At 38.2% G+C, this 16,932-nt stretch overlaps 1 protein-coding gene across 1 annotated transcript; it reads left to right on the top strand.

Annotated features, from left to right (window-relative positions):
• Window positions 1-13,307: 13,307 nt before the first annotated feature.
• LOC149218101 (cold-responsive protein kinase 1-like) lies at window positions 13,308-16,433 on the top strand. The gene is made up of 6 exons (XM_089386478.1): window positions 13,308-13,473; window positions 13,605-13,839; window positions 13,993-14,137; window positions 14,241-14,476; window positions 15,740-16,023; window positions 16,126-16,433. The coding sequence occupies exons 1-6, from the start codon at window positions 13,308-13,310 to the stop codon at window positions 16,431-16,433; spliced, it is 1,374 nt and encodes a 457-aa protein (XP_089242604.1).
• The last annotated feature ends 499 nt before the right edge of the window (window positions 16,434-16,932 follow it).

Genomic DNA, 16,932 nt, shown 5'->3' on the forward strand with positions numbered 1-16,932 from the left:
ACATTTTTCGCATATTGCTACACCTCTATATGCATTAATAGGCAATGTTGACTTTCTTTGGACAAAAAAATGTGACCGTGATTTCCAGGATCTGAAGAAGCTTGTGTCAACAGCCCCAGTCCTTCGAGGTCCAAATTGAGACCTGCCATTTCAAATTTCATCAGATACTTCAGATACAACTATTGAAGCAGTCCTTGGGCAGAAAGAAGATAAAAAACCATATGAAATTTATTATATTAGCAAGAATTTATCCCCTGCTAAATTGAATTATACTATTACTGAAAAAGAATTTCTAGCTGTAATACATGTTGTCAATAATTTTAGGGATTACATTACTGGATATCCTGTTATCTTGTATACAGATCACTCTGCCATAAAATATTTAGCAAATAAACCAATCACAAATGGTAGAAAAACTAGATGGCTGATTTTATTGTAGGAATTTGATATCACAATTAAGGACCGACCTGGAAAAGAAAATCCTCTAGCTGACTTTCTCTCGCGAATGCCAAAACCAGTGGATGTAGTAGTAGTTGAAGATCAATTTCCAAAGGAGCATTTCTTTGTTGTCACTGTTAAAACACCCTGTGATGTTGCGAATTACTTAGCAGTAGGAAAATTACCGAAACACCTGACCCCCAATGAATGAAAACGAATTGTCCAGGGAAGAGCTCAATTTTATTGGATTGGGGGCTACCTGTTCCATACAGGGGCAGATATGCACATCAGGAGATGCGTCCGGGAGGATGAAATTTTTGACATTTTGAAAGCTTGTCATGACGGACCATGTGGCGGACATTTCGCTGATCAGAGAACTGGACATAAGGTGTTGCAAACAAGGTATTATTGGCCCACGATCTTCAAAGAGGCAAAGAAGTTTGTTCAAGCTTGTGATAGTTGCCAAAGAGCAGGACGCCCTGGTCAGTCCGACGAAATGCCCATAAATCCACAGCTAGTTATTGAACCATTCGAGCGATGGGCCCTCGATTTCGTTAGTCCAATTAACCCATCCTCGAACTAGAAAACATATATTTTGGTAGCAACAGAATATGTCACCAAATGGGTTGAAGCAGAGGCATTGCTGAGAGTTACAGAGGATTCCATCATACAGTTCCTGTTCCGTATATTTGTGCGATATGGGCTTCCAAGAGATATAATTACAGATAGTGGACCACATTTTACTAGTAACAAGATTACTGCAACACTAAAAAACTATCATATCCAGCATAAAATTACCACTCCATACCACCCACAGGCAAATGGTCAAGTAGAAAGCAGCAATAAAATAATAGAAGCAATCTTAACAAAAACCATTGCGTCAAGTAGACGTGATTGGGCTGCAAGATTACCAGAAGCCTTGTGGGCTTACAGAACAACATGGACAAGCACTACTGGCTATTCACCATACCAACTGGTGTTTGGGAAGGAACCCATTTTTCCCATAGAATTCAAAATTCAAACACTATGAACAACACAAGTAGTTGGTCTAGATCTAAACGAGGCACAAATTAATAGATTACAGCAGATCAATGAGCTAGATGAAATTAGGCTCTCTACCTTTCAACACACTGCATTGATGACACTCTCATTAAAAATAAAGTCTTCCACGAAGGAGATTGGGCGCTCTTATACGATTCCAGGTTTCAGGATTTTCCAGGGAAGCTTCAGACTCGTTGGCTGGGGATATATGAAATCCAGAAGGTACATGATAATGGTACCCTTACTCTAATCACCATTGACAGATCTAGACATACCTTTAAGGCAAACGGCCACCGAGTTCGACTATATTGTAAACCACTTACTTAGGAATCCTTCTACTAGCAACTCCGTGAAGACTCCGACATACAAATTCCGGAGGAGGAAGAGAAATCTTCCTCACCTCCGGTTCATTAAAGTGATTCAACTGTTCTTACATTTTGTACATAATTCCTTTGTTTTGTTAGCATAAATTATTCTCTGTACACACACACACACACACACACACACACACACACACACATATATATATATACCTTGTATTCTGCATTATGTTGTTCCTTTTCGAAGATTCAACAATTCCATTGGTTTGTTGTTCCTTTTAGAAGAAACAACACCTTCACCATTTTGCCGTTCCTTTTTTTTCAAAAGAATAGCACTTGTATTTTTTTGCTGTTCCTTTTCAGAAGGAACAACGCTATCATTTTTGCTGTTCCTTTTCCAAAGGAACAACATTTGTGTGCATTTTTGTTTTTTCACTGTTCCTTTTCCAGAGGAACGACACTTGCACTTTCTGTTGTTCCTTTTCCAAAGGAACAACACTTTTGGTTTTTGCTGTTCCTTTTCCAAAGGAACAACACTTTTGGCTTTTACTGTTCTTTTTCCAAAGGAACGACACTTGCGTTTTCTGCTATTCCTTTTCCAAAGGAACAACACTTTTGGTTTTTGCTGTTCCTTTTCCAAAGGAACAACACTTTTGGTTTTTGCTGTTCCTTTTCCAAAGGAACGACACTTGCATTTTTTGTTGTTCCTTTTCCAAAGGAACAACACTTTTGGTTTTTGCTATTCCTTTTCCAAAGGAACGACACTTGCGTCTTTTGGTTTCTGCTGTTCCTTTTCCAAAGGAACGACACTTTCGTTTTCTGCTGTTCCTTTTCCAAAGGAACAACACTTTTGGTTTCTATTGTTCCTTTTCCAAAAGAATGACACTTGCATTTTTTGCTGTTCCTTTTCCAAAGGAACAACACTTTTAGTTTTTGTTGTTCCTTTTCCAAAGGAACGACACTTGCGTTTTCTGTTGTTCCTTTTCCAAAGGAACAACACTTGTATTTTTTTGCTCTTCCTTTTTGAAACGCCAACATTTTTGTATTCCTTTTACTTATGCTTGTTCTCCTTGCCATTCCAATTAAAGGACAGTTGCTGTTCTTCTCAATATATAATAGTTTCGAGTCTTTTGGAGCACAGCTATACACTTATCCAATGGATACAAAACTAGAGCATACTGAAATAAGTAAATTATATAAAATCGCTATTTTTCCAAGAAATTGCTTTGAATTGACAGGAGGAAAAAGGAAAGGACACAATTATCATCACTTTTGCTGTCATTATCCTACTAATACTAATATGATTAGTTATCTTTATCATGGTGGTTCTTTTTTTTTTAAATTCCCATAATCTTCTTTCATCATTATTAAGGAATAAGAACAAAGGGTATATTTTTCTATTGAGATGTTAAGACTTCTTCCACCATTCCTACTCTTAAGGAGTGTTGAACCACCCTTTGTATATATATAGGAAAGTACTTTATGAAAGAAAAAAAAAAAAAGGAGAAAAATGTTTATATGACTTATGGGTTGTCAAATGTAGGATAGGGGGTCTCATCAAGAGCCAACCTACCATGATCATAAGGAAGAAAGTCAAGTGGCATTCCCACTATGGCCACCACACCAGGGATATGATCCAAGAGGCACATCAGAGAAAATAGAGAGTCCTTGGAATAGGAGGTCTCATCACGAGCTGGCCTGCCCACCTTTCACTCCTTCCTGGTGAATGGCATTATGGTTTAACTGGTTACCAAGCCAGCATAATGACCTCCATTTTGACATTACACAGCACTTCCTAAGCATACACAAAGGATCATGGTTCCATGGGTTAAACAAACAACTCTATCAAGGTTATGGACACCTGTCAGTAGCAGAGCTCTGTTAATGGTATTGAAGTCACATTCCTTACACAACAATAGCAATCATCATCACCCTTATTTGTCTTATACCTCTGTAATACACAAATAAGATTATGTATATCATTTCACCGAACCATTAAACACATGAAAATTTATTACAACCAATCATGACGGAAAAATTTGATAATAACTGCATCAGACTTTTTGTGCACATTAGCTGTCCTATCCTCCCAGCCTCACATCATATCACAACATTCTCTTAATTGTTAAGTGATCCTACTATACACCTCGATTTCGCCAATCTGCTCCTTTTGTAAACATGGCATTTCGGCATAGGTTGTTCATTTATGACTCTGTACCATGGCAGTTCGGCACGCCGCTCCCTTATTTGACGACCGAGGACGACCTATCACATTGCAGGGGGGAGACATGTGACCTCATAATTTGCTGGTATACATGTCATACTATTATTCGGAAAACTTTTACTTGGGAATAGCAAGGCTTAACGGTATATTGTTTTTCAATTTGCATGGCTTGCTGTTCCTAAGCTATTTCCGTATTATGCTCTGCAGCAATTAGTAAGTGACTTAGGATTTGAACGAGCCCTGGTGTTTCGTTATTTTCTCTGCATTTCTAACAGTTTGAATAGCCTACTGTTCCATTGCCGTCTCTACGTTTTTACAGTGAAAGCATGGGAGGAAGATCAATTCGAAGAGAACCACAGGTATTGACAGTTTTTGATGCTGCACAGGAAATCCTGCCAAGGGTAGGATGGTTAGTTTATCTTAATCGTTTACAGGAATCCAACGAGAATGTAGCAATAGAATTCTTACAGAACTTGCAAGAATATCACTCCACAGTAAAGGGGAGACACATAGCAGTCACCGATGACATAATTGCAGAGGTCTTGGGATTGCTAGCACCTGGACCTGTGTGGACTCTAAAGAAGGAAAGACTGTGAAAGATCATAAAAATATTCCAAGATGAAGGCTAGAACCTGACAGTCAGAGGAAAGGGAGTCCTACCAGTAGCATTGGGGGAGCCATGGGCAGAATTGGCAAAGATCATCGAGAGCTACATCACTTGTGAAGGCAGGAAATATGTGGTAAGACCACGACACCTTAAACTCTTAGCCGTATTAAAACATAAATGCTCTGTGAACTTACCTGCATTTTTAAATTCATTACTTCATGATGTTGCCCGAAGCATGAAAAAATCACAACATGTAGAATCGGAAGTAAGTCACCATGGGCTGATACGACTGATAGTTAGTCACAGTCTTGCTCAGAAATAGAGCAGCTGGGAAGAGCTAATTGCCACGATAGATGGGGGACTGACTTTGCCAGCCCCAAAACGTAAGCATGCTACCAGTACATCGAATAGACCATTGAAACGGAGGAAATCAATCAGATTGGCATGGATTAGAGGGAGGCTGGAAAATTCCCAAGGGAATACTAGCCAACCAATGGAGATAGACGATTCAGGGAATGAGCAACCCCTGTGATTGAAAGGAGAAGAGAATGAGAAAGGATTGGAAGGAAATGAGGAAGGAGAAACGGAGGAAGAGACTGAGCAGCCTGGGCAGGCGGAGGAAGAGACAGAGCAACGCAAAGAAAGCCCATTGCAAAATCCATTGCAAGAGGACGAATTGGCCCAAATTCTGGCCAATATGGGTGAATATGCCCAACCTCTCAGCCTGATAGGCCTCCATATTGAAGAAGAACCAAAAGAGCGTTCTGCTCAGGACAAAAATGCACTCGAAGAATTATGCGACGAGGAAGAAAAAGAAGAGAATCATTCTGTTCATGATAGAAGTATGACAAGAGAGAAAAGTGATACAGAAGAGGAACAATCTGTTCCCAGCCAGACTACACCGGAAAAATTTCAAGGAGAAGAAGGGGTGGAAAAAGAAGTCACCCAAGAAATAACAGAACCGGCTAGGGTTTTTACTCCTGAGCAACCTGAACAGAACAACAAAGGAGCACCCCAAGAAGAAGACCAGGGAATTGGTCAAGATGACAGTCCAGGTCCAAGTAAACAGACAACTGTTCCTTCTAAGAAAATAGAAGAAATTAAAAGATTACGAAAAGAACAGCAAAGACTCCTGAATGTGATAGCACGAATTTGACAACAAATCAGGGTTTTGAAAATGAGAAAGAGAGAAAAAAGGACCTCGGGGGTAAGACATGCAACCAATCCGGCGAGACCCCTCAAGAAAAAGGTTTGGAGGACTCAAGTCCAGCCTGTTGTTCAAAAACTTGTTGAAGAGAATTTTGTTGTTCAAAACCCTATTGAAGAGTAGTCTGCCGTTCAAAACCCTGCTGAAGTGCAGTCTGCCGTTCAAGACCAAAAGGAACAGCATTCAACTATTGCCCATGTTGAAGTGCAAACAGATGATATATCGGCCTGTGACAAAGAAGTTCAGACAGAGGCACAACTCTCTGAAGAAATGCGAACCATAAACACGAGACGATGCAATAAGAAGATTCAAGTGAACCTTCCACTTACCACTACCATGTGGGACAGTGATCTGAGGACAATAACCCTACAAGAGGGTTTGATGCAAGCTCAACAAGCAGTAGAAAAAATCACAGAACAAACGATTCCTAGAGAAAAGTATGAAGAATTACAACAGCTAAGGAATGCCAATCTGTCTGAAAGCCAGGCTTTTGAAGGATGGCGAAAGGAAGAAGAAAAAGTCGCAAAGGTAACTCATAGATTAGATGTAGTTATCAAACAGATGGATACCTTATGCTCTTTGTACACTGACGTCCTAGCATGTAGAGCCCATGCTAAGAATTATGCCTTGTTTTTAATGGAACGATATTTGCAATTGAAAATTAAGGCTGTCAAAGAAGGAGTCCCTATACAAATTAATACTATTGATGATTTTATAAATTGTTGTAAGCACTATGGAGTAAAGGTTCAAATATTATTGTGTGAATTCTATCTGCATAACCTTGTGTTAGATCAAGAGACAGAGCAGAACCCCAACCCTTTCGTTGGGGATATCCAATTGCAGGCATTTATTTCGTTTGGAGTTAATCAAATCAAATGGCTTAAAGCCTATAATGCCTTCCAAACACAAGAAAACAGATTAGAATTATGGGTAAGAGTCGAGCCTAGAGATCCATTACAGTTGTGGAATAAACATAGGAATCTCATAAGGACTCTAGGCGTGATTGAAGCATTAGGACCCATTCATACAACAATCAATCGGCAAGGGATAGAATACTTCTTTACCATCAAGGACCTTACCATTGTAGCTGCTAAATTTCGATATCAGACCTCTAATCCGAATATCCAACTCAGGGAACCATTTAATTATGAGAATTTTAAGTTAGCCACTGATCGCTTGAGCCTCTATGGTGAACTTATCTTGAGGGCAGGGCCATCTTGGTTAGGATATAGGTTCAGGAGTCCGATTATTTGGCACCCTGCACCTAGGTACCAAGCCCTGTATGAGATGCCTAAGGGTCAGACAGGCCATATTTTTAAACACCTAGTTAGGCATCATGGCTGTAGACCACCACATGGGATCCCGTCTCCGGCTTACTCTCTCACTGCCTTACATGCTAACTACAATGTTTTCATGAGGGCATGAAAAAGGGTAAGCAGGGGGGTGTGTGGAGTAGTGAAGAAGGTATGTTTTTATTGATTATTTTGTCATCTTTTCTTTAAAACTCATAACCTCTTTGCATCATGAACTAGGTAGATAATAAGAAATTATGGCAAAATCTATGGGATTTGTGTGTAACGCAAAACAACTAATAATTTCCATTTTCTTATGCAGAAAAAAGGAAAAATGAAAGATTACCATCCCAAAGAAAAAGACAGGGAAAATTTAACTGCTGTCCCTTTGGCAAGGAACCACATGTAGACAAGGTGATCCAAATTGAAGCGTATCAGCCAAGGAAAGGAAAAGGAGATATCGAATTGGCGCAAGAGAAAAAATGGATAACTGGGAATTAACAGTTTGGAAAATCCCTCAGGATCCTTTGATCCTAAGGGATCGCTATCTTAACTATTTTTGCATCATTGATATCTCTGCTCAGCTGTTATAAAAAGGGGCAGTACTGCTAGCCCATGGGGACGACCTATTGTTATTCTTATGTAATTTCTCTTTTTATTTAAAACTTTGATCATCGACTCTCATTGAGAAGTGATCCACTGTAACTCTGCTTTAATGCTTTAATATAAATCTGGTTGTTGTTCCATCTTTGATCCTGGAATAATCTCAAGCGGTGTGTCCCTGGAGGCTAAGGGCCCGACCTTGGTGGAACACTTGCTCCTGTACCATTATCTTTAATTTGTGTGATTTTCATTATCAGCTTTGTTTGGTAATTTGATGTGTTTTGTTATTTTACATCACGGTTCTGTTATATTTACAATATCATTCTCTGTGGCAGGAATGTCGTATTGTTCATTCTGACTTTGTAACACATTGTTGTTCCGTTAATCATTGATATAACATTACCGCTCCTCACAAAATGCTATTACTGTTCAATTACAAAGTAACCGGGCTGTAACATTCATAAGTTGGTATTACTGTATTCATCTATGGTTTACACTTAATCGCGATTGTTGTTCAACTGACATTGTTGTTCAATTACAAATTGCAATTGTTATTCTTTGTAATTGAGATTCATATTTGTGGTATCAAAGTCAGATTACTGTTTCTCTCAATATTAAAGCGTGTCATGTGTGTTATCTATTTTGGTTCATTGTACATTTACATTTGGCTCTAAGTGTTGTTCTATATTTCATTGCTAATCAGTTGCCGTTCTATTTCCATTTGCTGTCCGATTTATTCTTAGACTAAATATTGTTATCTAATTTATGTAGGATATGATTGCTGCCTTTATTTCAGTAGAATAAGGTGGCTATTCCATTTCCTAGTTGTTGTTCCATTTTAGTTGTTGTTCCATTTCCTGTTATTTGCATTGTCATTGCTTTGAACGATCTAAGACTGTAGTAAGCGTTGACATTTGTTGTCTAGTTCCCAGGTTGATGATCTATTCCTTGATTATCTTTAGTTACATCAGTTTACAAAGGGATGAATTACTGTCACTGTACCCTTGACTGATAATTCGCTTAGTTTTCTGAATGCATGATTTAAGTCTTAAAGTGCTTTGTTGTAAGTAGATCTTGTTTTAAGCATCCGTTTACTCTTGTATTTTGAGCACTATACTACTAACATTACTCTGACAAATGACCACCTCAAATTGAGTACACTCTTTGAGATAACAAATCGTTCCTAGATTGATAAGTTAATGTGGGGTAAATAGAGGTGAAAAAGACCCTTTTTACGGCTCAACAAAGACATAGCAGTTGATGGACACTGTGATGTGGACAAAGCAACCAAGTTCATTAAACAGATCCAAGAAATTCACCAGGCAGTGCAGGAACATCTGGAAAAGAGCCAAGCCAAGTACAAGGCAAGGCATGATAAGCATCAAATTCAGCATAGCTTCCAAGTTGGTGATCAAGTCTGGCTATACATCAGCAAAGACAAAATGCAAGGTGAAGGTAAAAAGCTGAAGCCAATAAGGTATGGGCCTTTCAAGATACTTGAGAAAATTGGTGAGAACGCTTTTTGCCTTGATTTACCAGCTTATATGCATATCTATTCAGTCATTAATGCAGAGAACTTGAGACTATATTAACCTTCATTGATTGAAGATCCTGAAGAGCAAAGTCAATTGCCTTCTATTGATGATCTGTTGCTTGAATATCTCAATGAGTTGCAGGAAGATACAGTTCTGGACAGGAAGGTGAGAACTACGCGCAGAGGGGATTTTGAGTACCTCAGAATCGAACTCAAAGGTTCAAAACGAAGCAGTGCAAGATGGATAGAGATTGGGCAAGTGGGGAAGTTGTATCCTCACTTGATTGATACTTAAAAACAAACTTTTGGTGGTCCAAAAGCTTTTTCAATGGGAAGGCGTGATCCAAAATGGATCCAAAATACCCTCTAAGTCTTCAAACATTCAAAACTATCGCATGAGAAAAACTCTTAGAAATAGCGGATTATACTATCAGGAGGCAAAAACATGAAGAAAACAAGGAAATAAGGCCTATTGGAGGCTTAAAGCAACTTTGCATAAGAGTTGTTGGATCTGGCCGATCAATGGTCCAGATTCGATCGATATATCACAATCGGCGGAGGCTATCAGAGGCTACCACATAGATATTGCGATAATGATCAACGCGGTGAACAAGGATCGTCGATCAAGCGCACAGATCAACAGCCCAAGTTGAATCACGATATCGCAGTCGGCAATTACAGAGGAGTGATTACAAACGACCTGGGGTATGTGCGATATGTGATTGCGATCAATCGCATTGCAACATCACATCGGAACATTACAATGGAGCGAGGCCAATATAAACATAACTCACAATAGCCGGACCCGATGAAAATATAGATGATATTATATATATTTTGAGATCCGGAAAACTGGGTTTTCCTTTGTATTTTGCATTTTCGTTAAATAAATGAAATATAAAGGAAAAAGCGCCGATGTGATGAAATCGGACCTGAAAGGGTTTATTAATGTTTTTATATATGATTTGAAGTTTGATAAAGCCATTTTACGGGGTTTTTCAATGTTTTAATGTATTTTTAAATACAAAGGAAAATCACGATATAAGCGGGATTTCGGCAAGCCAAAGGCGGTAAGTGGTTTGGGCCGGGCTCTGCCCGATCCCATACACTAGCTGCCACGTGTCCAGGTTAAGGAGAGAGAAAACCACCCTTATCGAGTGGTTAACCCCCATACGGAAGAGCTGCCCGAAATGAACCATAGCCATTGGATCTGGATCTCTCAGATCAACGGTGGAGATGCGATGTCAATATACAGGCGGAACTGATAGGAGTTATAAGGTGGAATTGATAACATTTCAAATTCGATAAACGACAGATTGGCGAATTTTCACAGTTTTTAGTGTATTTCTCTGTGTAAACAGAGAATGCTAATTTTGGGGATTTCAAAGGCCCGATGGTTCATTTCGTTACAGAATAGGTGGCTACCATCCTTGAAAGCGTTTAGCAATGATTGCTAACGCTGAGAAGGAGATCTGAGCAGACAGAGGCCAGGAAGCCAGAGAGCTCGAGAAGGAGAAATGAACAGGCAGCGTCGATTGGATTTAAAGCCACAGACTGACAGAAACAGAGGCAAGCAGTGTTGAGACATAGAGCAAATAGAGACAGAGAGTCAGTGAGGAGAGTCTGTGTACTTAGAAAGACTTGGGGGATCCAAGTGAATCCTTGTTGTTTTTTATTTGTTGTGTGAGACTCAAATTGAGCTCACTTTTGTAAAAACTCTGCTTTTGAAGACATAATAGAGAGGTCACCACCGAAGGCTAGACTAGGAGACGTAGCCCAGGAGTGTTGGGTGAACTCCTTATTAAAATTTCTATGTTTATGTGTGTTTATCTATTATGTTCTTTAACTGCTTCATTGTCTAAGTATTTCACAATCTTATCGATCCATTGCACAATGTAAAATAGGTAAATCCATGCACATGAGTCTGTAATGCCTTAATAATTGTCTATGATCTTATCATCAGATCAGACTACTAGATTGAGTCAGAGTAGGCAAAAGAGAAGCTGACTGCATGAATGCCTCCCAAGACAAGTTGACCTATGTAAGCTGATGGAAGACAATGTTTTTCACCAAGACATGATGGAACAAGCTTGATTGGTGATCTTTCCCTTTACTATGTACCTTTTTTTTTTCCATTTTGATGAAGCTTCTGTAGAGGTAGTGAGGTAGGTTAAGAAGTTTAACACCTATGAAATGCATTAGTAATCTAACATGGTACTGATATATCCTTGAAAACCTACCCTCACATGTGAAATATTTCATGATCATCTTCATGAGAGGAGCATACTTATTAAGCAAGTGTCTAAAAGGAAAAATATGCTTTGGAGCAGCTTTGTAAGGAGGCTTCAAAAACGTTTTATAATTTTCAATATCTAGGTCTGTCGTTTTGAACCAAACCTCTCCATGATTTGGGATCCTAGTGGTTATGGCAATGGCCTTTGCTAAAATGGTAAAAGTGACCCCTGCAATAGTTTCCTTATCCCTCCTTAGATTGGTGGAAAAGGTGCTTGTTAATTTATTGCTAAAACCCAGTTCTTCAATCTTTTGGCAGAAAACAAGGCAGCCTGCATCTTGGAATGACTTCTTGAGAAATGGTGAAGCAATGATTTCCTGTACTTTGGTGGGTTCATACCTGATAATATGACCTCCTTTATGCTTCCTCTAATCAGTGGTTGTGGTCTCTATATCCATTGTGAAACCCTAGCTCACTAGGAAGGGGAATTAGGGTTTAGTGTTAGGAAAACAGGGGATTTGGGGCAGTTTTGTGAATGGAGGGAGATGGAGGGGTTTGAGAGTGTTTAAATTTTTGGGGAAATTTTGGATGGTAGCGATAGATGTTAGGGAGTGTAGGGAGGTGAAAAATTAGGAAATGAGTGAGGGGAATGGGCATAAAAATTGAAAACACAGTCCTAGCCTAGGAAAGTGTAGTGTAGGCTAGGGTTTGTAGAGAAATGAAAGAAATAAGGGAAATTGATGAGGAGAAATTTTGAAGAAGGTGTATGGAGGGTGAGGGAGGGTGTTTGAGCATAAAATTTAGGGTTTTTCATGGCAAGTGATTTAAAAACACTATTGAGACCAAAAACGCAACAAACCTTAGGAGAGGGTGATTTTAAGAGTTTTCAAGGATGAATTGAAACAAAAGAAAGGTAGAGGAGGGGAAAATGACTCCAACTTCCCTGTCACTAATGTGTTGGAACCTGTGGTTGATGAAGAAATCCCTTGAAAAGGTTAATTTTTCTCCCTTGAGAAAAACGCAACACTTTGGAGAAAAGTGCAACGCATCTAAGAAAAACGCAAGAAGGGGGGGGAATTTGGCACTTTTTTGGCAAGAAATTAATTTTCAAAGGGTGGAAATGCTTCTTAATGGTGTAGTGATGTCTTATGAGGGTAGAATGAGCAAATGGTTTTCTCCTTTGGTCTTCTTATAGGCTGGGGGGTCGATTTTCTCTTAGGTGGTGATGTGGCCCCACTTTGTCTTTTCACAAAATGATATGAAACGCTAATGTATTGCAGCTTCAAACCTCATTATGCATAATTACATCTAAATAAAGATCAACATGCACTTTAGAGATCATTATAGAACACTTTTCCCTATTACTACTCCCACATTGATGACCTAGATGATGCCATGACTCTTTTTTGACCTTTTTGATGACTTGACCTAATGATGACATCTAATGGATTATGAAACTGATGATTTGGACCTTAAAACATGACTAACCATGAGATGATGACTGAGATAGTGATCAAGACACTTCACTGATGACACATCAAAATGGGTGATGGCATGATTTAGATGACAATTTCACCATGAAATGAAGGGAGTAGCAACATACCTAGACACACTAACCAGTGACCAAATTTTTATTTGAAAACCTATTGAAACTATAAAAATTTGACCTAGAACCCTATCAATCATATTAAAAAAGTACATTTGATCACTGGTGACTGTGAGGATTGATAGGCACTAACACCTTCAACATACTTGAGGTGTAGGGGGTTCTTCTCGGTGGAAGACAGGTTGCAATCAAACGGTTGTATATGAGTTCAAGGCGAGGAGATGTTGAATTTCTGAATGAAGCCAATCTCATCAGCCGTGTTCAGCACAGGAATCTAGTCAAATTGCTTGGTTGCTCCGTTGATACCTCGGAAAGGCTATTAGTTTATGAATACCTCCCCAACAGTAGTCTCGACAAGTTTCTATTCGGTTTCTACTCTTTCTTCACTCTAATTGGGTTTTCTTTTCTTTTTTTCCTTTATTTCTTCTGTTCTTTTTAGGTTTGTGTATAATGTAGTTGGTTAATGTTTTTATGAATGTTATGGATTTATTAATTGCAGATACAACCAGACGTCATTTACTTGATTGGAAAGGGAGGTATGAAATCATGGTGGGAATTGCCCGTGGCCTAGCCTATCTTCACGAGGAATCTGCAATTAGGATAGTCCACAGAGATATAAAAGCAAGTAATATTTTACTTGACGAGAATTACAGACCAAAGATAGCAGACTTTGGGTTAGCCAAACTCTTTGCAGAAGATATGAGCCACCTTAGCACTACAGTTGCAGGAACTTTGTAAGAACTCTCCAACATTCACTCTGGTCAGGTCATAATCATCATTAAATAAATTGAACTATAAATAAACCCATTACAATTCATACTTCTGAATATGCTTCATATGATTTAGATGGATGTGGAGATTTAATTTTTGCTGTTGACATTGAGCAGAGGTTACATGGCTCCTGAGTACGCCTTACGTGGACAACTGACAGAGAAAGCAGATGTATTCAGCTTTGGAGTGCTTCTACTTGAGATTATCAGCGGGAGAAAGAGTCAGAGTTTGGCTCCAGACGCGGAGTTTCTCATCGAAGGAGTATGGCTCATATGGATTTCATCTTTCTGGTTGAAATTTTCCAAAGTATCCACATCATTTTTGCTCATTAACGTTTTGTGTTTTGTTGATATTGGTCAAACAGACATGGAAACTCTATAAAGCAGACAGAGGTTTAGAAGCTATGGATGCCACATTGGAGGGAAGCTATTCAGTGGAGGAAGCGATTAAAGTGATTAAAATTGGTCTTTTGTGCACACAAGCAGCTGCAGCGTTGAGGCCTTCAATGTCCCGTGTGGTGTGGATGCTGACAAATGAGCGAGAACATGATCTTCCTTCGCCCACAAGGCCTGCTTTTATAGATCTCGATTCAGGGGGCGTGTTATCACTTCATAATTTTCCTAGGCTAAGGAAGAAAACTACAATGGTAACCACAAAACCACTTTTAAAGCTTGGATCTAACCCTTCTAACTTCAGAGAGGGATCTCTCAATATGATTTAGATTTTTGCTTCAGATTTTAGGCTAGTTATTTAAGTTCGAGTTGGGTTTTTCAAAAGGTTGGTTGAAAGATACTGGAAAATTCCATTGGGCATTGAGTCATGAATCTTTGGTAATCAATCACAAAATGACAAAGTAGCTGTAACAAGGCAAGATATCCAAACTTTTGGATCTTATAGAGTGTCTGTGGGGTGAATATAATGAATTTGATTTAAGTTTAATTAAATATAGACTATACTGAGATGAATTCTATATTTAAAATCAGAAAGAAAACATGGATATTTCTAACAAGCCAGAGCAAAGTACACTTAAGAAAATTTGGCCTTTAATCTTCTTACAACAATAAAGAGCGAAAAAACATATGGAAACTAAAGAGAGAAACAATTTAACATAAGAAAGGACATCACCAATTGTATGACACGTGAATCCGAGAACAAAACTCTCAGTATTTTTGTAAATTGATCAGTTTGAGTCCAACCCACGACTTACATCAATGCAGAGCCCTTTTCTTCATACATAATCCAACCTCGTTTACATATTCATAAATTGTTTATATAGTGCTTTACATGACAATTTTGCAAAATAATAGTCATTACATAGTTACAGAAACAAAGATATTTTAAATATCTCTCAAGTTCATGTATGAAAAGATATAATTAAAAATATTCTATATGTCCTAGAACAACTGTAGGAAAATATGTTTGCATTCAGCCAAAAGAAATATCTGGTCAAATGCTTCCCTTGAAAGTAGAACAAGTCCCTAACTGAAGTTTTAGCATTTCTTCTATCATAACAGGTCTCTCTGCAACTGCTCCTTCATTCTTCTTCAACTGTGTTTGAAAATCCTTAGCCTCTAAATCTGGAAATTGGTTCAATAATTTCGATCCTCTGCCTAGGTATATATGCGGGACCTCATTGTAACATTCATCATCACTTGTACATTTTTATGTATAAGAAATTACTATTACAAATACTTTTGTATATTTTTACTGTAAAGTCAACAAGTTTTGTTGCTTCAGTGGTATTAGAGCCATGTGAAACTCTGAACATTATCCACCGCACAATATAACCATATGAGTATTTGAACATTGTTTTCCACACAATATTCCATTACATTTACGTCCTGAATTTATTGAGCAATTTAGTAAAATTCAAGAAAAGCTTCAACAAAGGGAAAAATCATATGCGGAAGTTAAAGCTTGTCTAAAGGAAATTGATAATAAGGAAGATGATAACCATGATGAAACTAAACAAGATGAAGCAGTAGATGGTTATAATGTTGAAAATTCCGATGAAGTTGATATAAATCAAGATGAGGATCAAAATGTAGCCGATCTTTATGTGGATGCGAATGATACAGATCAAGATGACGATCTAGATGGAGATGATGTGGATGAGGACTATATTGAGAAACAAGAAGATGAACAATGTCATAACAATGAGGAAGATGTTGAAGAAGGCATTGATGATGATGAAGAGGAAAATGTGGAATAACAAAAAGAAGTAGATATTTGTGAACATAATCATGAAGATAACATGCTTGAAAAAGAAAAAGTGGATTATGGGAAAGAGGAGGAAGAAAACCATGATCAAAATGATGAGAATGATGCACACAAGATTACATTTAATAATGGAGAAGATAAAATTTATCATAATGAAGAAGATCCACGTGAAGATGAAGATGATCTCAACAATGATTGTGATGAGATGCAGAGTCAAAATGGGTATATGAAAACTAAAGACGAAAATGCCTTTGAAGAAGATAGTTTGGATCCTATATTAAAGCATCTTTATGAAGATTTGAAATTAACCATGAGGGAAGTGGCTTCACCTCTTTAAGACTTTCAGAAGTGCTTGAGAACCCTAAAAAAACTAAGTGAAATTCCTGTTTGTGCAAAATATCTAGTCAATCACCCATCTTGGATATGCAAAGGCAAAGTTGTGTTGGATGTTTTCATAAATTTTATTATCAGGTTTATGGTGAGTCCACTCTATGTCAAGAACCTTTATTTGAGGGAAAAGATGGTGGAGGTTTTGAATGATTGGATGTCAAATAAAAGTCCGCTACCAACAATGGCTACTCTTTTTGAAGGACATCAACTTTCACAAGAGTATCTTGTATCTAACCTTTTGGAAACTTTCGTGGTCATTGAATTTACTGGGTCACATACTCAGTTCTATGATAAGTTCAACATATGCCATAATATCGCAAAAATGCTAGAGTACCTCTGGCAAGTGCCTAGGCATCATAATCCATGGATAAATGTTGCAAAGATGCATGAAAAGGGAGTGTATTTGAACTTTTTGAATTTTCTCATCAATGATAATATCTTTCTGC

This window comes from Pinus tabuliformis, chromosome Q (assembly GCF_031772625.1).
Source record: "Pinus tabuliformis cultivar Carrire ecotype Pingquan chromosome Q, CPIR1, whole genome shotgun sequence".
Lineage (NCBI taxonomy): Eukaryota > Viridiplantae > Streptophyta > Pinopsida > Pinales > Pinaceae > Pinus > Pinus tabuliformis.

What these genes read in the sequence shown, in the direction of transcription:
- LOC149218101 (XM_089386478.1), top strand. Translation starts at nt 13,308, where the DNA reads ATGAGTTCAAGGCGAGGAGATGTTGAATTTCTGAATGAAGCCAATCTC. An exon ending in TCTCGACAAGTTTCTATTCG is followed by an intron (nt 13,474 to 13,604) that starts GTTTCTACTCTT and finishes TATTAATTGCAG; the next exon opens with ATACAACCAGACGTCATTTA. An exon ending in GAAACAAGAAGATGAACAAT is followed by an intron (nt 16,024 to 16,125) that starts GTCATAACAATG and finishes ATAATCATGAAG; the next exon opens with ATAACATGCTTGAAAAAGAA.